At 57.1% G+C, this 22,534-nt stretch overlaps 4 protein-coding genes across 6 annotated transcripts; all 4 read left to right on the top strand.

Annotated features, from left to right (window-relative positions):
• The first annotated feature begins 59 nt into the window (after nt 1-59).
• Nucleotides 60-3,390, top strand: NPRL2 (NPR2 like, GATOR1 complex subunit). The gene is made up of 11 exons (XM_082663214.1): nt 60-255; nt 785-876; nt 978-1,146; nt 1,315-1,423; nt 1,797-1,933; nt 2,025-2,122; nt 2,242-2,278; nt 2,397-2,490; nt 2,566-2,683; nt 2,949-3,091; nt 3,178-3,390. Exons 1-11 carry the CDS (start codon nt 178-180, stop codon nt 3,243-3,245), a joined length of 1,143 nt encoding a protein of 380 aa, XP_082519340.1. The 5' UTR covers nt 60-177; the 3' UTR covers nt 3,246-3,390.
• A 1,316-nt stretch (nt 3,391-4,706) lies between these two features.
• Nucleotides 4,707-8,671, top strand: ZMYND10 (zinc finger MYND-type containing 10; the record flags this gene model as incomplete). Its single annotated transcript, XM_082664783.1, has 12 exons — nt 4,707-4,798; nt 5,055-5,163; nt 6,276-6,392; nt 6,514-6,567; nt 6,685-6,822; nt 6,900-6,988; nt 7,078-7,178; nt 7,514-7,686; nt 7,933-8,058; nt 8,141-8,262; nt 8,383-8,508; nt 8,596-8,671. 12 exons carry the CDS (start codon nt 4,707-4,709, stop codon nt 8,669-8,671), a joined length of 1,323 nt encoding a protein of 440 aa, XP_082520909.1.
• Nucleotides 8,672-9,279: 608 nt separating this feature from the next.
• On the top strand, nt 9,280-18,005 carry RASSF1 (Ras association domain family member 1; the record flags this gene model as incomplete). 3 transcript variants are annotated; one of them, XM_082664743.1, is made up of 6 exons in its annotated part: nt 9,280-9,529; nt 11,425-11,531; nt 15,580-15,684; nt 15,883-16,180; nt 16,304-16,419; nt 17,083-18,005. In XM_082664743.1, the coding sequence occupies 6 exons, from the start codon at nt 9,280-9,282 to the stop codon at nt 17,227-17,229; spliced, it is 1,023 nt and encodes a 340-aa protein (XP_082520869.1). In that variant the 3' UTR covers nt 17,230-18,005. The 3 variants fall into 3 exon arrangements, with proteins under 3 accessions (XP_082520869.1, XP_082520868.1, XP_082520870.1); XM_082664742.1 differs by having other exon boundaries at nt 11,413-11,531; XM_082664744.1 differs by lacking the exons at nt 9,280-9,529; nt 11,425-11,531 and adding an exon at nt 12,005-12,235.
• Nucleotides 18,006-18,879: 874 nt separating this feature from the next.
• On the top strand, nt 18,880-21,757 carry TUSC2 (tumor suppressor 2, mitochondrial calcium regulator). The gene is made up of 3 exons (XM_082664215.1): nt 18,880-19,145; nt 20,255-20,375; nt 20,546-21,757. The coding sequence occupies exons 1-3, from the start codon at nt 19,000-19,002 to the stop codon at nt 20,609-20,611; spliced, it is 333 nt and encodes a 110-aa protein (XP_082520341.1). The 5' UTR covers nt 18,880-18,999; the 3' UTR covers nt 20,612-21,757.
• Nucleotides 21,758-22,534: the final 777 nt, after the last annotated feature.

The raw sequence follows: 22,534 nt of genomic DNA, 5'->3' as shown, positions 1-22,534 counted from the left end.
ACAGTCCCCCGCAGCCACACGGCTGAGTCGCGCTGCACAGGCGCTGTTGAGCAGATGGCCTCACGGGTGTTCAGTGCGCAGGCGTGCTTGACCAGGCAGCCCAAACCTCCGGGCTGTTTCTGACAGGTGCTCCCAGGGACAGTGGCGCCAGCTACGGACCCCGGCCCCACTAGCGCCATGGGCAGTAGCTGCCGCATCGAATGCATATTCTTCAGCGAGTTCCACCCCACGCTGGGACCGAAGATCACCTATCAGGTGCCATCCGGGCTCGCGGGGCATGGGAGGCAAGGTAGAGGGACGCTCGGGGGAGTTCAGCCAGATGCCTGGAAGCGGTGGAACCCAGTGCCCCGTGCTGCACGCAGGCACGCCACCCCTTCATTCGCGGAAAATCGTGAACCAAGAGTATATTCAGACCCAGTCCCAGGCTCCCGGTGTGGCAAGGCAAACAAACATTCACATAGGCAGTGATTGTGGGAAATCGGGATGTGGGGGCCCAGGGGAGGTGCCAGGTTCTACGAGAGGTGTGAGTGGTGATCCACTAGTATCCCTGGATGCATCGGAATTTAGGTGAGGCAGGAGTGTGCCAGGTGGAGGGTACAGCGTATGCAAAAGCCAGGAGGTAGGTGAGAACATAATGTGTGTTTGGAAACACAAAAGAGTGGGCCTGGGTGGATGGGAGAGAGGAGAAACCCTGGAGAAGAGGGATTAGGTCTTGGGGCTCACCCTGTGTATTCCACCTAGTTATAAGGTCCACTAAGGGGATTCTTGGCACTCCCTTCCACAGGTCCCCGAGGACTTCATCTCCCGGGAGCTGTTTGACACCGTCCAGGTGTACATCATCACCAAGCCAGAGCTGCAGAATAAGCTCATCACTGTGTGAGGCCCTAGCTGGGGGGTTGGGAGGGTTCCCAGGAGGAGTGGAAAGACTTGGGGGTGAGAGGAGCCTGACTCTGTTCCCATCTGTTCCCCTCGTCCAGCACAGCCATGGAGAAGAAACTGATTGGCTGCCCCGTGTGCATCGAGCACAAGAAGTACAGCCGCAATGCCCTGCTCTTCAACCTAGGCTTCGTGTGTGATGCCCAGGCCAAGACTTGTGCCCTTGAGCCCATCGTCAAAAAGCTGGCTGGCTACCTGACCACACTGGAAGTATGCAACACGATGGGCTTGGGTGGATGGGCTTGGGTGGATGGGCAGGCAGAGTTAGGGAAGGTGTTCGCATGTCTCCAAAGCCCTCCAGACCCGGGAACCTTCCAGAGTAGGATGCCAGCCAAGGGTCCTGGGGTGTGCCCACCATGCTGTCCATGCTCCATCCAGCTAGAGAGCAGCTTCGTGTCCACGGAGGAGAGCAAACAGAAGTTGGTGCCCATCATGACCATCTTGCTGGAGGAGCTAAATGCCTCAGGCCGGTGCACTCTGCCCATCGGTATGGCCCAGCCTCTGTAAGGACAGCAGAGGGGTCAAGGAGGGATGGGGAAGTGTCAGGGGAAGGTGAGCCCAGTCAAGGACAAGACTCGTGAACAAATTGGTGGCCAGGAAATAGCCATGAGCTGAGCTGATGATGTCCAGGGCCCAGTGCGTGATGGGGCTGGAGAGGGGGAGGCCAGTAGAGCTCTCTAGCTCTGCTCCTTGGGTGTGTTCCTTCCCCTGTATGGACCTCAGTCTGTTGCTCCATAAAAGGGGAATATGGCCCTACCCAGAGTCACCTGCCTGCCTCAAGGGTGGCTGGGAGGACTGGATGGTAATTGATGGCCTCTTGGAATAGATGGCACTGAGGATATGGGTGGGGTTCCCTGCAGATGAGTCTAACACCATCCACTTGAAGGTCATTGAGCAGCGGCCTGACCCTCCTGTGGCCCAGGAGTATGATGTGCCTGTCTTTACCAAAGACAAGGAGGATTTTTTCAACTCACAGTGGGACCTCACCACACAACAGGTATGCTAGCCCTCCCTGGCTATCATGACCTGCGGCTGGCCACAGCCCTGGCCTCATCCCACCCCTACTTACCCTGCTCTTCCCTGCCCAGATCCTGCCCTACATTGATGGTTTCCGCCACGTCCAGAAGATCTCAGCCGAGGCAGACGTGGAGCTCAACCTAGTGCGCATCGCCATCCAGAACCTGCTGTGAGTGGGGAACAGTGACACTCAGGACAGGGTCGCCAGTCAGGAAGAGCCCAGGGGCCCTGAGTGTGGGAGCTGGGAAGGCATGGCCCTCAGAAGCTGAGCACAGCTATCTCCCCCAGGTACTACGGCGTTGTGACACTGGTGTCCATCCTCCAGGTAGGTGTGTCTGGGGTCTGATTAAATGGAGAATGGATCATGTGACTGAGCCCAATTGGGGCTGTGTCAGACTTCCAAGCCCCTCACTCAGGCCCCTGTGCCTCCTGCTACCCTCCAGTACTCCAATGTGTACTGCCCAACGCCCAAGGTCCAGGACCTAGTAGATGACAAGTCCCTGCAGGAGGCGTGTCTATCCTACGTGACCAAGCAAGGTATTAGCAGGCTCTGGGGGAGGCCATCTCAGGGAGGGCAGGGCCACCTGGAGAGCTGATCCCTGATGCCTACAGGGCACAAGAGGGCCAGTCTCCGGGATGTGTTCCAGCTGTACTGCAGCCTGAGCCCTGGCACTACTGTGAGAGATCTCATTGGCCGCCACCCCCAACAGCTGCAGCACGTTGATGAACGGTCAGAGGGGGATCCCCTGGGGCATGGAAGGTTTGCCTGAGGGCAGGTACACTCTCTGTGTCTCTCCCGAGCCCTGGGTCAGAGAGAAAGCAGGAGATTCCTGATGAGCAGAATCATGTGGCACTGCTACTCCAGGAAGGCTTCCTGGAGGTGATGGGTTTGAAGTCCAGTCTGGTCACTGAAACAAAACTGGAGGGGAGACTGGCCTGGCTAGAAGGAGGCCTGGCCAGAGCATCACCCCTTTCTTCCTTAACCCTCACCCCAGGAAGCTGATCCAGTTCGGGCTTATGAAGAACCTCATCCGGCGACTACAGAAGTATCCCGTGCGGGTGTCTCGGGAGGAGCGGAGCCACCCTGCCAGGCTTTACACAGGCTGCCACAGTTACGATGAGATCTGCTGCAAGACAGGTAGAGGCAGGCAGGACCACTGAGGTGGGGTCAAGGCAGGGTGGCCAGGCCAAGGCTTCTGACCTCACCTCCACCACACCACCCAGGCATGAGCTACCAAGAGCTGGATGAACGGCTGGAAAATGACCCCAACATCATCATCTGCTGGAAGTGAGGCTGGTGGGGGCTGGACCAGGCACACAGCTATGGCTATTCTCTCCTCCTAAGCCCTGCCTGGTGCATGAGGACTAGACCTACAAACTAGTCCATTACTGTCTCAAAGTTAACCCTCATTTCTATAAATAAAGTCATCCATTTCAACCTGCCTTTATTGAATACTGCCTCTGAGTCAGCCACCAGAGAGAACTCGCAGTGAAAGAAATAGCCATGGTCCGACGCCCTGGAGCACCATCTGGTGGCCAGAACCAACAATGGGCATGTAAAAGTGCCTGCTAATTATAAACTGAAATAAATAGCCAGAAAGAATCAATGGGGAAGCTGAGATGAAAAGTGAGTTGGGATGGGAGCTGAGGCTGCTCTGCATCAGATTCTCAAGGCAGGCCTAGCTGAACTGACTTAAATTGAACTCTGAAGGAGGAAGAGTATTCCAGACAGGTAACAGGCGCAAAAGCCACTTTAGGATGTATGAGGAAGCCAAGGGAAGCCCGTGGGGCTGGAACATATTGTAGAAGACAAGGGGGAGAGGGGGAAGAAATGAAGTCCCGAGGTAGGAGAGGGGACAAGAGCCTGATTCTGCAGAGTTGCTGGTAAGCTGCTTTGGACATAGTATTTTGAGGGCCAGAGGCAGCCAGATTCACACTCATGTGAGGAAGTAATGTCTCATATACACCTTTAAAAGACTCCTGGTGGGAATTCCCTGGCAGTCCAATGGTTAGGACTTAGGGCTCTCACTGCCGAGGGCCGAGGTTCAATCCCTGGTCGGGGAGCTAATATCCTACATGCCACGTGGCGTGGCCAAAAAAAAAAAAAAGACTCCTGGCTACTCAGGAAGGTCAAGGGTGGAAATGGGTCCAGTAAAAAGACCACAGTAGTTACCTCATGAGAGGTGATGGCAGCCTGGCCTAGGATGGAGAGAAGCTGTGAGCCCTGCGCAGTATTTCGGGTGTAGAGCCAACAAGGTGGAGCTGCGCGCGAGGAATACTGGAGCGAGGAGGCCACGGAGAGGAGCATCCGTGTGGGCGGAGAGGGAGCAGCTACAGGGAGAGCTGGTGGGGGGCGGGCCGACTTGACGTCCATCCGAGGAGGAAGCTAGAACGCAAGAGTCTGTAACTCAGGGAGACCCGTGAGCCGCAGCCAGTTGTGAGGGAGAAAGCTCCAGGAATCTAAGGAGGGTTGCTACCCGTAGCCTGGCAAGCAGGCAGACGCTGGCGTGACGGGACCCAGCGCGGGCCGCCAGCAGGGGCGGGACCCAGGCCGCAGTGCGCAGGCGTTGAGCTAACCGTTTCCATGGCGGCGAGGACTCACGCTCCGCAACCGCTTTACAACTGTAGGGCCCCAGACTTCGGGCCCGCAGGAGACCGTGGTCCCCAAGCGTGTCAGCATCCACATCTCAGCGCAGGCCGCTGCTCGCGGTCAGCCGAACCCCACCTTCCCGCTTCCTGTCCCTTGAGCCGACATGGGCGACCTGGAGTTGCTGCTGCCGGGGGAGGCTGACGTGCTAGTGCGGGGACTGCGCAGCTTCCAGCTGCGCGAGATGGGCTCCGGAGGGTGAGACAGCTGGATCCGGGGTCAGGTGGAGTCATGGGGTCAGAGTCCTTGAGTGGAGGAGTGTGGGCTTGACATTGGGGGGAGGGGTTGCCCGGCGTGGAGGGGCCCCTCGGTGGGGAGGTAAAGCTCTCCGAGACAGGATTATATGGTCCTGAGCCACCTTGGACCCCGGTTAGGCTTCAGTAGGACCCAGCCCCCACACCCACTCCTACTGCACACATGTGCACCCACATGCACACACACCCTGTCTGGGCAGGTGGAACCAGCAGCACGAGAATCTCGAGAAGCTGAACATGCAGGCTATCCTTGATGCCACGGCCAGCCAGGGCGAGCCCATCCAGGAGCTGCTGGTCACCCATGGGAAGGTAGGTTGGAGTCACAGGCAGGGTTCCTGTCTTCTCACCACCCCCCATCCCCACCAGTCTACCCCTCAGGAACACCCTGGGTGCCTGCACTTCCCTCTGGCTGGCACCCCTGTCCTCCCCAAAGGAAAAGGAAAAGTGTGTTACACATTTGATTTTGCAGCCCTATGGGACAGGACCCTGGCATGCCAGGTGGGGTGTAGGATGTGAGTTGATTAGGGAGATAATCCTGGATCCTAGAACAGCCTAGGCTGTAGGGGGAGGGCCCAAGTTCTAAAGGCATTACTGAATAGACTGTCGGGCTAGAGGGGGGCACCCACTAAAGTGGGGTGGGACTTTGGCATAGAAGAAGGCAACCTTCCCAACATGAGAGAGAGGGAGTTAGAAACCAGGGATTGGCTTAACTGGAATGTGAGCCAGGAGGTGGCTCCAGTAGATGACCTGAAATATCACTTGACAGAAAGATTCCTCTGCAAGGAAAAGGTGGAGCGCCCTACTGGGGTGTGAGGTAGGAATAGGGCACTGTGAAGGGCCCTGAATAAGAGTGAGGCCAAGGGCTTCCCTGGTGGCGCAGTGGTTGAGAGTCCGCCTGCCGATGCAGGGGACACGGGTTCGTGCCCCGGTTTGGGAAGATCCCACATGCCGCGGAGTGGCTAGGCCCGTGAGCCATGGCCGCTGAGCCTGCGCGTCCGGAGCCTGTGCTCCGCAATGGGAGAGGCCACAACAGTGAAAGGCCCGCGAGCCGCAAAAAAAAAAAAAAAAAAAATGAGTGAAAGGACAGGGACGAGAGAGGGAATGAGCAGGAGGGCTGGCCTGAGAGGTACACTTGAATGGGGGAGGACCTGACAAGGGCTCAGGTGCAGGGGGAGCATGGCAGCCTGGGGACAAGGCAAGGGCCAGTAATAGGAAGCCTGGGGAATGCCCCCACAGAGATGTGGGAGGCAGCTGGAAATGAAGGTCTAAGGTGCAGGAGAGAGATCGGGAAGGAATTCATGGAGCAGAGGAGAGTCTGGAGCCCAGGGGAGTTTGAGGAGGGCTGGGCTGGGCTGAGCCAGAGATGGGAGGGTTGCCAGGCTAAGTAGGCCCACCTCATCCCTGTCCTTCCCCTCCCAAAGATCCCGACGCTGGTGGTGGAGCTGATTGCAGTGGAGATGTGGAAGCAGAAGGTGTTCCCTGTGCTGTGCAGGCTGGAAGACTTCAAGCCCCCAAACACTTTTCCCATTTACATGGTGGTGAGCCATCGGTTCATACCCCTTCCCACCCCTTCAGAGGGCCCTGGACTAGAGAGAGTAGCTGGTAGCCCCTATCCCTCTCTCAGCAGCCCAGGGCCCTGTCCTCCTCTTTATCTGACAGTTACACCATGAGGCCTCCATCATCAACCTCCTGGAGACAGTATTCTTCCACAAGGTGAGGCACCAGCCCTGCCCATTGGCTAGCCTAGGCCGGGGTCTGGCAGCAAGGGGGGTTGTGTCTGTTTGGGAAGGGCATCAGAGGCAGAATGTTTCCCCTCCACCTGCCCCTCAGGAGGTGTGTGAGTCAGCAGAGGACACCATCTTGGACCTGGTGGACTACTGCCACCGCAAACTGACTCTGTTGGTCGCCCAGAGTGGCCATGGTGGCCCCCCTGAGGAGGAGGAGTCCCAGTATGGCACCCCCATGCAGGTGGGCTGAGGTTTCCGGGGGTTGGCAAGGGCTAGACCCAGGCTCCCCTAGCTTGAACACCATGTGCCCCACCCCAGGAGCTGCAGAAGCAGGCAGAGCTGATGGAATTTGAGATCGCACTAAAGGCCCTCTCAGTGCTACGCTACATCACAGACTGTATGGACAGGTGGGCTGTCCTGCTAAGCTGGGGCCTGCAGTGGAGGGCTGGTAGCCTGGGCCTGTAGCCTCAGCTCACCTCTCCATCCACGTCCCTAGCCTTTCCCTGAGCACCTTGAGCCGCATGCTCAGCACCCACAATCTGCCCTGTCTCCTGGTGGAACTGCTGGAGCACAGTCCCTGGAGCCGGCAGGAAGGCGGTAAGGTCCTCCTCCACCTGCCTAAGCCCCAGTTCACTGCTTCCAGGACATCCTCCAGGATTGATGGGGTGGGCAGCTTGCACACAGGCAGAAAACTTTGCCCCCTTGACCACAGAGAATACCAGGATGCCTCACCCAAAGTGGGCCTAGACCTGGACTCTGCAGCAGGCAGGGCCTGTGTGTCTACCACTGAGGACTCACCCTGCTCTGAAGTGAGCAGCGCCCCAGCATGGGCACATTCTGTGCCCAGACAGTGGTCAGTCCCTAGCCCGCACAGCTGGCTCACTCACAGAGCATGCAACGCCTGCACACAGTATGCTGGTTCCTCTCCCCAGGCAAGCTGCAGCAATTTGAGAGCGGCCGTTGGCAGACAGTGTCCCCCTCGGAGCAGCAAAAGCTGAGCAAGTTGGATGGGCAGGTGTGGATCGCCCTGTACAATCTGCTGCTAAGCCCTGAGGCCCGGGCCCGCTACTGCCTCACAAGCTTTGCCAAAGGACAGCTACTCAAGGTAGGGAACTCCTCCCGCACCAGTCACCACCGCCCCAGCACTGCCCCATGCCTCCCTTGATGTTTATTTTTGCCCACTCACCTCAGCCCCAGCCCTCTCTCCACACCTTGGGCCTCAGGTGACACAGCAGCTAGTAGGACATGGGTCCCACTGGCACCCTCAGCTCAGCCCAGCTCAGGCCCTCTTTGTTCCTCGACCCTCTGACCAGCACCGCTTCACACTGGCCTCCCCTGGACACTCTTGCAGCTTCGGGCCTTCCTCACAGACACACTGCTCGACCAGCTGCCCAACCTGGCAGACCTGCAGGGTTTCCTGGCCCACCTGGCCTTGACCGAAGCCCAGCCCCCTAAGAAGGACCTGGTGTTGGAACAGGTAGGCACTAGGTAGTTAGTTGTTCAGGACCACTGCCCACTTTACCAGCTCCTCCCTGCCACTCTCCACTTCTCTTCCCCAGATCCCAGAAATCTGGGAGCGGCTAGAGCGAGAGAACAGAGGCAAGTGGCAAGCTATTGCCAAGCATCAGCTGCGGCATGTATTCAGCCCCTCGGAGCAGGAACTGAGGCTGCAGGCACGAAGGTGAGGCCTGCTGAGCTGGCAGAAAGGGTAGAAGGGAGGCAGAAGACATGGATGTGGGTAGGGCTGCTCCCGTCCACCCACCCACCAGGTCCAGCCAAGTCCTCCTGACTCTTTTCCCAGGTGGGCGGAGACCTACAGACTGGACGTGCTAGAGGCAGTGGCTCCAGAGCAGCCCCGCTGTGCCTACTGCAATGCAGAGGCCTCCAAGCGCTGCTCACGATGCCAGAATGAGTGGTATTGCAGCAGGTGAGGGTATCCTAGGACCTTGGACCCCTGAGTCCCACTGCCATACCTCTCATAGCACGGCATCCTCACCGGCCCATTTGCCTGCAGGGAGTGCCAAGTCAAGCACTGGGAGAAGCATGGAAAGGCTTGTGTCCCGGCAGCCCAGGGTGACAGAGCCAAGTGAAGGCTGCAGCTGCTGAGGGCCGAGCACCCATGCCATACAACCCCGTGCCCCTGAACCTCTGGATCTCAGTCCGGCCTCTGCAAGCGCCCCAGCCTCCCAGGTGGTGAGGATAGCAGACGGGAAGAGCTGCTGACCCATCTCCCCCAGCAAAGCGCTCGCCACTTCCTGCTCCATCCGGCGGGTAGGCTTAGGGTGCAGCCTCAGCAAGCTGGGGCAGGAGGCCTGGGCCGGGGGCAAGGATCGGATGTGAGGACCCTCTTCCTCCAGTACAGTAAAGCTAGCTTCCAGAAACACGCCTGTTTCCGCGTGGCCCTTTGAGGTCGTCGTGGTTGTTAGGGGGAGGGGAATTGCTCGCTAGATGAAGGGAGGATAGGAAACGGAGGGCGGGGACTCCGCGAGAGCAGCCCCTCGCTGAGCCCGCCGCCCCACTCCGCCTGCGGGCCGACACAGCCCGGGCGCCCAGGTTTCCATTGCGCCTCTCTCCTCCGCTCTCCCGCCGCTCTGCCTGAATCCCGGGGGCGGCACCGCATCGGGGCCCGCCCCGCTGCCCCGCCCGCCCCGCGCTCGCTTGAGCCCAGAGCCGGCGGGACTCCTGGCCCGACAGGGCCATGTCCGCTGAGCCTGAGCTCATTGAGCTGCGGGACCTGGCACCCGCGCGGTGCGCCGCCCCGGGCCGCACCCGGCTTGAGCGTGCCAACGCGCTTCGCATCGCGCCGGGCACAGCGCGCAACGCCGCAAGGCAGCTGGTCCCAGGCCGCGGCCACCGCTTCCAGCCCGCGGGGCCCACTACGCACACATGGTGCGACCTCTGTGGCGACTTCATCTGGGGCGTCGTGCGCAAGGGCCTGCAGTGCGCACGTGAGTAGCGGCCCTGTGCGCTGGCGGGAGACAAACGGGTGGCCAAGGGGCAGCACCGTCGCTGAGGGCCGTTGGGACGGAGGGGGTTGGCGGGTTCAGTTCCCACGGACAAGGTCCGTTACCTTTACCCCATAGCATAAGAGAGTGCGGGCCGATGGTTTATAACCTTGCCAAGCTCCACCTGTGTCTGGGACATAGGCAGAGGCTGTTGCCTGTGAATAACAAGGTGCTGCTTTCAATTTTAAAGGGTGCCTTGGCCCTTCTTGAGAAAGGCATTGTGCCTACCAGTCTCTGAGTTCATATTCCCACACCCGTCCCTTCCCAAAGATTCACTCGCCAAGTCCTGCTGCAGAATCCTTGCCGTGAAGGGAATTTACTCACCTATGGGAGAAGGCCTGGAAAAAGTCAGAACCTTGGGTGGGCCCGCTGCAAGCAGGAGTTTTGAGTATTTAGCAGATACCTATTGCAAGTTCAGTCAACCAGGTGCTAAAACATGAAACACAGCCACACACTAGCTGGTGCTTCTGCCCTCCCAGGAATCACCAGCAAGCAGAGGTTGCTCTACCACTGGCTATATACCAGCTAGAATCACTTGGAATGCTTTTACAGCCCTCCAATGCTTGGACCCTACCACAGACCTGCTAATTCAATCACTGGGAGTGTACCAGCAATTTTTAAAAACAGATCCTTCTAATGTGCAGCCTGGGTTGAGAATCACTGCTCTGGCCCATTTAGGAACTTAAGGAAGGTGTCCCAAGCCTGTGTGTGCCTGGAGACCCTCTCATCTAGTACAGGAGTTTGTCCTTTATTCAGCTGGGAGGAGCACGGGAGTTGTGACAGAACACAAAGCATGAACAAGGGCTCGGATACAGCAGTGTTCCCAAGGAGAAATAAAGTGGCCATGGAAATGAAAAACAGGACAATTTGGGTGTGTGTCAGAGGCAGAAACAAGAGCGGAATCAAGGATGAGTTGAGGTGGTTTGGTTTTGTTTTGCCTCAACTGGGAGAATGGTAGCGACTTTTGGTGAGCTGAGGAACACTGGCAAGGGTAAGAGTGAGGAAAAGTGAAGAATTAAAAGGGGTAGGAAAGTGAGTTAAATTCTGGGCATGTTGGGTTGAAATGTTTATTAGACATCCAAATGAAGATAGTGACACATAGGATTTGATCTCAGTGGGGAGGTCAGTGATGGAAGCCTTGGATCTGGGGTAGGTCAGCGTACACAGAGAAGGGAAGCGATCAGAACTGAGCCTCGGACACTCCACCATTAGATCTAGAAGTTGAAACAGAACTAAAGGAGCTGAGCAGGAGCTGCAGGGGGGTGGGAGGAAAACCGGGGTAATGGGGGCCCCCGGGAGCAAGCATCAGACGATGCTGAGGAGGTGAAGACGGAGACGGGACCGCCGGATTCGGCGGTGCGCAGGAGTTTCCTGGAGGGAGGGGCAAGCCTGACCGGGATGGGTAGAGGGTGAAGGCGAGGAATTAAGAGTGTTTGTAGACCAGTGTTGGTAAGTTTTTGGTGTGAGGGGAGTAGAAACAAATGACAACTAGAGGGGGGCCACTGGGTTAAAAGTATTTAATTTTTTCCCTTCAAGTAAGTGGGCGGAGGGAGGGACGCTGATGAGGAAGGGGGAAGTTCTGCCCTAGGCTCTAGAAATGCAACTGTTGAGCAGGCCTGGATCCCTAACCGCCTGAGGCCTTCCCGCCAGTTTCAAGACGCCGGGGGACCAACTCTAAGATCTGCGTAGCAGTGGGCGGTAACGGGGCCTGAAAAAAGGCCGATCATGCAGAACACCGCGAGCAACGGCCTTCACCCCGGGGCTTCGCTTCTGCCCTCGGGACGCTTCTCCGAGCTGGTGCTGGGGTTCCTCCGCCTCACGGCCAGCCCTCTCTGCAGATTGCAAGTTCACCTGCCACTACCGTTGCCGCGCGCTCGTCTGCCTAGACTGCTGCGGACCCCGGGACCTGGGCTGGGAACCGGCGCTGGAGCGGGACACGAATGTGGTGAGCGCGGGACCGGGGAGCTTACAGGCAAGGCAGGTATGCGCTGACGAGCGGGCCACACTGCAGGCGTTCCCTAGGGCCGCCTGGCGCTACGCGCAATGAACGTTCTGATAGCCGACTTCCTGGCGGCAGAGGGTAGCTAATTCTGCGCGCGGGCTCGAAGGGGTGCCGGTGGTGCTGACTCGGCCCTTACCGCCCGGAGCCACCGAGGCTCCGAGCTAGCACAATTTCCGCACTTTCCCACAGCCGCATCCGGTCTTGAGGCCACGCTGGTGCACATGCGCACACATTCCAACTAGTTTCCTGTGGGAGGTGGGGCCTGCGAGGCGGAGCTGAGCTGAGCTGCCAGAGCGATGAGATCATTCCTGGAGGCGAGGCGCGTGTGGCCCCGCCCTTCGACATTCGTCCTCCAACGAGATGAGAGCTAGATACGCGCTGTCTACGTTTCAGTGTTAACGGTTGCGGCGCGGACACTGGTTCCGGCGCACGCGCACACGCGCCTGGGGCGGTGGTGGGAGGCTACGGGCGCACTGGAACCGGCGGGCGCGGCGATGGGCGAGGCGGACGCGGGGACTCCCTCTTTCGAGATGACCTGGAGTAGCACGACAAGCAGTGGTTACTGCAGCCAGGAGGACTCGGACTCAGAGCTCGAGCAGTACTTCACAGCGCGTACCTCACTGGCGCGCAGGCCGCGCCGGGATCAGGTGGGGGCCGGGGGTTGCGGGAAGCGGGCTGGGGGCGGTCGCTGGGACCCCGCTCCTCCCCAGTAAGTTGCCTGGTCGAGAACTTGTGGGCAGCCCTTGGGTCGAGTTGCCTGCCGTGAGCGTGGGCCAGCCCTCGGAACCGTGTGTTGGGCTTTCAGCGCGTCGGTACTGAGAGCTGAGGCCTTGCTGTTTCTGTCACAGACCGGTTGAACCAGGGGAAGCAGCTAAGTGGCATGGGGTAGACCAGGGACAGGCATTATCCACCGATTACTAAGGCTGACTGCGCAGTCTAGACTAACACCTCTATTTCCGCGTGCGGGCGCTCCCACCCCCTCTCTGGGGGACCAGGAGGAAGTGGAGGGGGAGGAGTCCTCGCCGGGAATTGAGAAGGGTGTTTAGGAGAGAGGCAAGGGAAGGTCCAGGCCCCTCCGTTTGCACTCCTGGATGGAGGCAGCGTGGTCCCCATCTCTTGCCGGTCCTGGCCTGTCACCAGCTACTGGACTGTGGAAGATTCTGAGCCTCCCCTCCTCTGCAGTGGACCAGGAGTGCTCGCTTGGGCAGCATATATAGTAAAGTTAGAGCGGACCTGGAGAAAGGGGATCTGGGAATGGATGGGAAGGAAGCCTTGTTCTGGACTGTAAGCATCCAGGAGCACTTTATCCACAAGAGGTGGAGAAGGCTAGATTGTAAAATGCCCTGAGAGGGGTCAAGAGAGATAGGGGTTACTAATCCAGGACTATAAATTGCAGTGCTGGAGCAGCTGTGCCTCTCGGAGTCTCCCAGGTGTCCCCATCATCAGAGACCTCTGTGATGTGTGCCATGAGTGTGGCCGCCAGGCTCAGATCACTGTTCCGGAGATGGTACACCTCAGAAGAGCACCCTGGTCAGGGCATCGGGAAAGAGAGATGGGGACCATGAAGTAAAGTTCAGTATACCTGGCAGCAGTGGGGCAGAACTCCTTACATGAGTCAAGAAAAGGGAGTTGTGGATAACTCTTTAGGGGAAAATTCTATACCTGGAAAGCTGAGCCCAGAGTTTGGGTACAAGGTTTGAGTGTGGATCCCTGGGACTGTCCGTGTGTCACTCAGGCCTGAGCCATCTTCCATTGTGGAAAGGTGAGAAAACCACAAGACACTAACCAATTGAAAAGGAGGCTGGGGCATCCCAAGTTGTATGTAAAATAAAACCATCAGTCACTATGGACAGTGGCAGAGTAGAAGGTGGGTGGCTATAGTGTCGCAGAAGGGAAATTCCATGGTATCCCTCTGGGACAGCTGTTGGAATCCTCCTCTAGCAGTCAGCTTCGGAAAATGGAAAAAGATACTCTTCCTCCTCTAGAATCCTGGGAGGACAGTGCAGTACCTCCAGTCCAAGTCCCTTGTTTTATGAATAAAGATACTGAGGGAGGTTCACCTGGAGAAGGGAAGGGGCTGGAACTGAGGTCACTGCATCCCAGCTCAGGGCTCCTGGATAACCCAGGAAGGGAAGAGGAAGGACCCAGGCTAGAGCTCAGAGCCATCACAAGGAAGGGGAATGAGTTAGTGCCATCTCTTTGATCACCCTGTTGTGTAAGTAGAATTCTCTTCCTTTTTGCCCTGGCACTAGTCTGCTCAGCTTTCCTCCTGCCCCTAGCACCCCTTCCATCCTGACACTCCTTCCCACTGGGGTACTTCTTCCTGTCTCAGGCCCTCTCCTTGGGCCTGAACAAACACATCCACCCTTTATTCCCAACCTCCAGCCCTTATTTTACCTCCCAGATCCCTTGTTTTCCAGGGTCCAGACCATTTGTTCTTACTAGTCCTACAGGGTTTCCCACTGTCTCCAACAAGGTTTCTGCTAGAGTTTTTTTGTTTTCTTTTGTTTTCAATATTTACTTGTTTATTTATTTGGTTGCTCCAGGTCTTAGTTGTGGCACGCAGGATCTCCGTTGCAGCATGCGGGATCTTTTAGTTGCAGCATGCAGGATCTAGTTCCCTGACCAGGGATGGAACTTGAGCCCCCTGCATTGGGAACGTGGGGTCTTAACCACTGGACCACCAGGGAAGTCCCTAGAGTTTTCACTTCTCAATGCTCTTTTCCATCTAGGAGACTTTTGGAAACTTGGGGAAGCAAATAGGGTGCAGTTCCCACCCCTCCCCCAGTCTCAGTCCTCAGTGCCATGTACTTGCTGGCCACTGAACAGCAGCAGGTTCTAGATAAAGAGCATACTGCTAAAAGGCTGTGGACTCTACCCTGCCCCCTCATCTGTCCTTCCTGTTGTCCCCTTGAGATGGTTTAAGCTTAGGGCGCTCCAAGGCAGTAGTCAGGAAGAAGCCTGGCTGTCCTGGGCTCAGAGCTGAGCACAAGGTTAAGCTTATTCTGCAGGAGACCCTCTGATGGGAGCTCCCCTGGGACAAGGCATTGGTCAGTGATGATCTCAGCTGTGTCTGTGACACTCTCATTCCTACTAGGGCCTATCTGACGTCAACAGGAGGTAAGGGTGATGCAATGGGACCAAGGGAGTTTGGCAGAAGCCCTGGCCCATACTCCGCCCTTCAGACAAGAATCCAGTCCCTGGAGGAACAGAGGAAGGGCTGAGTGGTAAAGCTAACACCTTTGGGCTAAACCTCTAGACAGCAGAGAGGAGGTACATAAGCCTCCCTGTTTGGCAGTTGTGGGACAGGCTTTACCAGGAGGCTGCCCATGCCAACTTCTGGCAGATTGGAGCCTGGCCTGAGCCTGCCTTTTGTGCAGATTGGGTCAAGATCAAATGGCATGTCATAGTGGATTCCTCACTATGTCTGAGACATGCAGGGCTGGCCCAAGTCCCCCACCAAGGAGGTTAAGGTTGTAGATGTTGCCCTTCTCCTCCTGCCCACTGGTGGCTGGGCTCCTGGTGTGTACCATTCCCCATACCTCTCACCCTGCAGTGGGCCATGGCCAGGGCAGACTGGCAAAGTGGACTGTCTTCTCCAGGGTACACCCTGACCCCATCCAACTAGGGTGCTGGGATCAAGCTGTTCCTTTTCAGAGTCCCCAGTCTTTTCCTGGCTCCTAGCCTTGTGTTTTTCGTTGCCTTGGTTTTAAGGTATCCTTAGGGCCTCACCCAGTGCTGAGGAGGCTCCAGGCAGGTGGCAGAGAAGCCAAATGATTCTGCCTTGGCTGTCTCCATCCATAGCATGCAGAACCAAGGGCAGTGATGGGTTCTTCTCATCAGGCCTCAAACTTTGTTGTCAGTTTCCAAAGGCTTCCCACAGGCCATTTTTCAGAGTGGTCCACCCAGGGCTTACCTCCTTGCCCGTGACATGCATTGCAGAGGAATGGGTTTCATAAGGATCCTATGTCCATGCTTGCCCATCTTTCAGGATGAGCCCGTGGAGTGGGAGACACCTGACCTTTCTCAGGCTGAGATTGAGCAGAAGATCAAGGAGTACAATGGCCAGATCAACAGCAACTTGTTCATGAGCCTGGTGAGTTGACAGCCTGTTTTGGAGAGAGACAGGAACCCAACTGTTTGCCTGATGCCCAAAGGGTCACAGCTGAGGTATTCTTGGGTAGACCCTAGCAGTGATTTATTCACACCCAGCCTAGCCCCAAGTGGACTGGTAGTGCCCAAGTCTGTTCCATCTCATCTGGCATCTAGTCATGGTTTGGTTTCTCCTCTTTAGAACAAGGATGGCTCCTACACAGGCTTCATCAAGGTTCAACTGAAGCTGGTGCGCCCTGTCTCAGTTCCCGCCAGCAAGAAGCCACCCTCCTTGCAGGATGCCCGGCGGGGCCCAGGGCGGGGTACAGCTGTGAAACGCCGCACCTCCTTCTACCTGCCCAAGGATGCTGTCAAGCACCTGCATGTCTTGTCACGCACACGGGCACGCGAGGTCATCGAGGCCCTGCTGCGCAAGTTCTTGGTGGTGGATGACCCCCGCAAGTTTGCACTTTTTGAGCGGGCTGAGCGCCATGGCCAAGGTGGGCTTCCCACCCCACCCCACCATGTGTGAGGGTATATATGCATGTGCCTGTGCACGTAGGAGCTGAGGGGGCTGGGTCTGCTTCTAATCAAACACTCCCTTCCCCCTGCCTGGCTCTCAGTGTACCTCCGGAAGCTGTCAGATGATGAGCAGCCCCTACGGCTACGGCTCCTTGCAGGGCCCAGTGAGAAGGCCCTAAGCTTTGTCCTGAAGGAGAATGACTCTGGGGAGGTGAACGTGAGTAACAGCCCTCCTTAGTTTCTTGGTTGTGACTGGGCAGGACTGGTGGGTTGCAGGCTTGAAAGAGGAATAGGGCTGCAGACAAGCCCTGCAAAGCCTCTCCAGGAATACATGAGCCTTATAGCTAAAGTGAAGGCTTCCAGGAAACTCATGCCAAGGTCTAGGGCTTGTCCCAAGAAGCCAGGAAGAACTGTCTTGGCGCACTGCTCTTTCCTATTGTGGAAAGTCCTCAGGAGATGCAGGAGTCCATCTGATGGCATTCTGATCTCAGGCCAGGTCAAAGCCACACAGATGGGCACGGGACAACATGCAGGCACCCGCTTCAGGCATTAGAACCTTTTACCTGGAAGCTGTACAGCTCCAAGGTAGTGCATCTGCAGAGTGAGATCAAACTCAGAGAGAGTGGGCATGACCTGTTCAAAAGTAACTAGGGAATGTTTGGTTTGGTTGCCTGTCCACGAGGTGAGTGCCCTACTTTGTGGGGCCCATCTTCTATATGGATTGTTGTTGGCAATCCTAACACAGACCATTCAGGCAAGAACCTGACATTAGAAAGCCCCATCCTAGTTGTGTGATCGGGATGCACTGGTGTTCTTTGGGGAGAGCCTGCTGGTTTGGCAGTGGCCTGCTGTAGCCTGTGTCTCCCTTCTCCCCCTACAGTGGGATGCTTTCAGCATGCCTGAGCTACACAACTTCCTACGCATCCTGCAGCGGGAGGAAGAGGAACATCTCCGCCAGATCCTGCAGAAGTACTCGTATTGCCGCCAGAAGATCCAGGAAGCCCTGCATGCCTGCCCCCTGGGGTGACCTCTCGTACCCCTGGGTGGAAGGAGGAGAGTAGGCAGCGCCAAGGGCGTGCCGTGTGAGTGTGCAAAGGGCCATGTGGCCCGAGGAATGAGTGTGCATGGAGGCCCTCTCTTGCTGGGGGAATGAGCCCAGAGAACAGCGAAGGAGCTGGCCCCCTGTGTCCACCAGTGGGTGTAGCAGAGCATGGCTCTACATCCTTCTGCCCTTTGTGTACTGGGTCATGGTGGGCCAGGGTTGCCCTGGGAAGCTGCTCCAAGCTTGCAGCAGGGGTAGAGGAGACAGAAGTCTCCTTAATTTGTGTCTCAGATATGAGAATCTTGGAGACCCTACAAACAGAATAGGGTCATGTTTGCAGGGATGAGGGCCCTCACCTATGGTGAAAGGTTGTGTGTTTCGGGTCTTGGATGGGGTCTCAGGACAGTCCTATCAGAACCGAGGGTGGGTGTTTAAGGTAAGACAGGCATCAAGAAAGAGTCTAGGGTTCCCTCTACAGCACCCTCTGGCTCCTCACACACCCTGGGGTCAGGGAGTGCTGGCTCATGGTGCAACAACAGTGCCTCTGCCTCCTCCAAGGAGGATGTCCCTGTGCCAGGGTCTGTGTGAGTGTGGGCACTGTCCCAGGTCTGTGCCTTGTTTGCCAGTCAAAGCCAGGGTCTTTCCCTTGGGTATTTTTGATGATGTGTGCGAATGTATGTAATATTTTGTGGCCTCAGTTGAATGCCTCCTGTGGGGGAAGGGGTGGGGGTGACAGTCATCAGGGCCTGGGGTCTGAGAGAATTGGCTAAATAAAGATTTAAGAATTCTCCTGCTTTTGGATTCTTTATTATGGGCCCTCATCTGCAGTTGCCCCTCATGCCAGTGGCTGCCGAGGTTGATGGACAGGCTCAGAGCACCTTTTCAAGTGGGACCATGGGACAAATTTGTGAAGGATGTGGTGTATGGATATGTACTGAGTCATCACTCAAACCCGGGGCTCAGGTCGTGGTGGGGGAAAGAACATCGGCTGCAGCCAGAGCTTAGGGAAACCACACACTCCAAGCTGTGGAAGGCGCTTCACCAAATATTGAGATAACTACTGTGGATCAGACACTGCTCATGGCACCGAAGGTACAGATATGTTAACTCTTGCCTTCATGAAGCATGGCTTCTGGTGGATCTGGAAAGAATTCTGAATTTGAAGTTCTTCAGCCCTGAATGTAGATATACAACTACATTAAGGCAATTCCTTAATTTTCCTTAGGTTCAGTTTCTTTGCCACGTGCCACAGTGGGGATCGTAAAAACGGTGTGGGGATAGAATGAGGGCAGACGGGCACTGCCCAAACTGGCCTAGGGTCAGGCCCTAAAGTGCTGCTTTGGTTGGGTAGGCTCGCTGAGCCTGACCTCTGGGGGTCGGGGACTTCGGAGCCGCAGTACAAGCCGAAGAAACCAGGTGGAGGACACAGCCACCGCTTTGCAGACTGTGAGCTGCCCCAGCTGGAGAGGGCGTGGCCTGCTGGGACCTGACGTCTCGCAGTGCATGCTGGGATACCTAGCATCTGAGGGCAGCTATTAGCCCAGCCCCGCGGACCGACGAGAGAAGCAGCCAATCAGAGGCAGGAGCATACGCAGTGTTCGGAAGCGGAAGTGAGGTTTCCGTGGAGACAGCGGAGCCTGCGGAAGGCGGCGGCGGCGGCACCTGCGAGCGGAGGCCTAGGCGGGGCATGGCGGCGCGGACGGTCCTGTGAGAGCGAAGCTGCCGCGGGGCCCGCCATGCGCCGGCGGCCCTGACATGGGCGCCAGCGGCTCCAAAGCTCGGGGCCTGTGGCCCTTCGCCTCGGCGGCGGGGGGCGGCGGCCCGGAGGCGGCTGTCGCTGAGCAAGCTTTGGTGCGACCGCGAGGCCGAGTCGTGCCCCCCTTCGTATTCACGCGCCGCGGGTAAGGGCGTGGGGTTCCGACCCCGGGAGGACAGACGGGCGGCTGGGTGCCCCGCGTCATGGGGCGCTCCCGCCGCTGTACCCCCTACACCCGAGTCAGGACGGTTCCCATATTTCAGGCTCCCAGAGGAACAAGGGGTGGGGAAAGCCGAGCAGTCGGTTCCTGGCGGCCTGGCTGCTCTGAAGGTCTCCCGAGGAGAAGAGTGGGCCTGAGGCTTGTCCGTGGGCAGGCCCTCCTCACGGTGAAGCTAAGATAGGGCCTCCCTGAGACTTCAGAACCTCTTCCTTTCATCCCATCCATCCCAGCCTGCAAGCTGAAGGCTCCTATCCTCCCTCACCTCCAGTTCTCTCTCGGGGAGAATGACCCTCTGTTTTGTCTGTTTACGTTCCCCACAGTGGTGGGGTTGGACCTCTCTGGGTAGTGGCCGGGAAAGCAGGACTGGCCCCCAGCGTTGGGGATGGGGCCTGGGGAAAAAGACCCTCACCCAGGTATGTTTCCCAGATCTGGAGCACTGACCTCCCCCCTCCCCCAAGCGGCCCAGACAGGAGCATTCGATTGGCCTCGCTGTGATGGGCCCTGGGGAGTGACACTCAGGTGATGCTGGAGATTTGGCTGTAGATACTAGGGGGACCCCAACAGTGGCAGTTTGGCTGCATCAACCACCTGGATGGGGGAGGATGCAGGCTTTTTCCCTTTAGGCTCCCTCCTAGCTCAGGCATCTGCTATCTCAGGCTTTGGCCCTGGGCCAGCAGTGTCTTCTGGAGTGAGACCAACATGCCCAGGCCACCATCCTGCCCACTCTAGAAGCCCTGGGTGAAGGCAAGGGCCTGATGGAACGGCTACTCTTGCTGAACAAACCAGTGATTTTTTGGTATGGCCTCTCTTCTCATAATCTGACAGAGTAGCACTGGCCACCACCCCACTCCCCACTTCCTTTTGGTATACCCCAGATACTAAGCAAGGGATTCTCCAGGCATACTAACCTCCCTTCCTCCCACCAAGGTTGTTCCTCCCCATTTGGGGGAGGGCATACTTCCCTGTGGTCTGTGGCATTTGCCATGACTAGGTTGGGGCTCCAGCCCAGCCCGTTCCCCTCTCCCTCTGCACAGCTCCATGTTCTATGACGAGGATGGGGATCTGGCTCACGAGTTCTATGAGGAGACAATCGTCACCAAGAACGGGCAGAAGCGGGCCAAGCTGAGGCGGGTACATAAGAACCTGATTCCTCAGGTGAGGGGCTGGGCAGTGGTCATAGAGCCTATGTTGATTATGTGCAGGTAGACCCAGATGGGGTCTGCTCTTATGGTGGGGGCTCTTGGGGGAGGAGCTGGGAGGAACAGGAAGGCTTCCTGGAGTAGGGGCCCTGAGCTGGCCCTCACTAGCCTCTGTTTCCATGGCAGGGCATCGTGAAGCTGGATCCCCCCCGCATCCACGTGGATTTCCCTGTGATCCTCTATGAGGTGTGAGCCTGGGGGGTGGCAGGCATAAACACCCCCTGCCCCAGCAAGAAACCCCCAGGCTCAAGGTGTGGCTTCCACTGAGGAACCTAGGCTGAGGCCACAACCGTGAATAAACTCCACTGGCCTGGAACCTTCAACTGTGAGCAGGGCAGTCCTACAATGCTGGTTGGGTGCTGGTTTGTATGTGGACAAGAGGTGGCTGGTGGCTGGCAAGGGCTGATGGCGGAGTTACCAGTCCACCTTTCCCAGCAATCCCTACAAGGAGCATGGCAGGGCATATGCTGTTCAGGAATGCCTGGTTCCTGTGCCCTTGCCTGGCCTGCATTCTTCCAAGCTTGCCTAGGGCCCAGCCCTGCTGGAGGCTACAGCACTTTACAAGTAAGGTCTGCCTTTTTCCAGCCCCAGGGCTGTGGGAGCTGTACACAAGTGGGAACTTCCTTTCCCTCACTTCCTTCACCCTCTCGTTGGAGCATTTCAGCCGTTTGCTACCTCGATTCCTCCTGTGTTGGACAGAAGCTGGGGGCAGAACAAGCCTGATTCTTCCTGCCTACCTGCCCATCTGTTCCCACCCCCAGATGGATGGACAGTTTGCTGGCTGTTAATAGGTGTGGGAGGTTTCTCCCTCTACCCCGGGCTGGGCTGATCCCTCCCCACTGCAACTAGTTGTTGACCCCTACCCCAACTGAGAGGGCATAGGATGGGGATCAGGAAGGGCTCTGGATGCCTGTGCCTATGGGGTGTTGCCACATCCCACCTACTGTGTCTAATCCCCCTTGCCCTTACACATCCACCACCCTGTGATAAGGAACAGCACCCTGTGGCTGGTGCCAGAAGCTCTGAGGAGCCCACCACCCATTCCCCTACAGTATACCCATCCCTTCAGGATCAGTAAGAGAAAAGTACTGGAGCCCTGGGTAGGGACAGAAAGGAGAGAACAATCATAAAGGAATACTTAAAATGTGAAAGCTTGTAAATAGTCTAGTCCATGATGTTGGGGCAGAGTCTGATTTCTACATAAAAATGACTTTTTTTTTTTTTTAATTCCTTACTGTGCAAACTCTGTTCTTCAAGCGTGTGAGAAATGGCTTGGGGAGGGTAGCCCTCAATCTAGGAAGGCTGTTGTGTTATTTGTTCAATAAAATTATTTGTAGACCCTGCATACAAGAATGACATCTCTGAGGCTTGATACCCAGTATCTAGACCACCACCTGGGCATAGTAGGTGGGCCTGGGTGGGGGACTCTTGTTGCCCACATCTCCAGCGAGGCCCAGAGTGAGCATGAGCCTAGCCTGCGGCCATTCCAGCTACAATCAGCAGGTGGCAGTGTATTCACACAGACCTCATTGCAGACCCCCTCAGGATGGAGAGCCATTCATACTTGTGTATTGTGTTCAATAAGCGGGGACCCCTGGAATTGGAAGGCCCTGGAGTACCTCAGTAGGGATTGGCCCCATCTGCCTGACCTGAGGTGAGAGTGTGACCACACATAGGTCTGGAACAGTTGTCCTGCCCCCAGCTGTGCCAGCTGACGCCACATGAGGTCACAGCCTGAGCCCCATGGACCTCCAAGGCCCAGCCTTAGGTGGACAGCAGCCAAGTGGGTACCACTGCCCTTGACCTACTGCGAGGCTCTGCAGCCCAAACCTACTTGCACTACCAGGAGAGTAGGCTTGGGGCTTCTGTTCCAGCAGGTAAAGCTCAGCTACCCAATACTTCCTCTGGTCCTTTCTGCCCTGTCTTCTCACCTGCAGTCTGCTCCCTGTGGACATTTGGCCTACACTTCTCAGGTCCTGCTATGAGGCTGGTTCTCTACTAGGCCTAGCCCTTGGCCATCAGCCCATCTCCCAGTAAGGGAGGAGGGAGTTCAAGGACACAGGCTGCTGGGTCTGGGAAGTTGGCCTACCTGTCTTTTGGAGGTTTAAACTTGTC

Source organism: Grampus griseus (assembly GCF_964374135.1).
Source record: "Grampus griseus genome assembly, chromosome: 10".
Taxonomy (NCBI): domain Eukaryota; kingdom Metazoa; phylum Chordata; class Mammalia; order Artiodactyla; family Delphinidae; genus Grampus; species Grampus griseus.
This window is presented reverse-complemented; position numbering and strand designations above follow the sequence as displayed.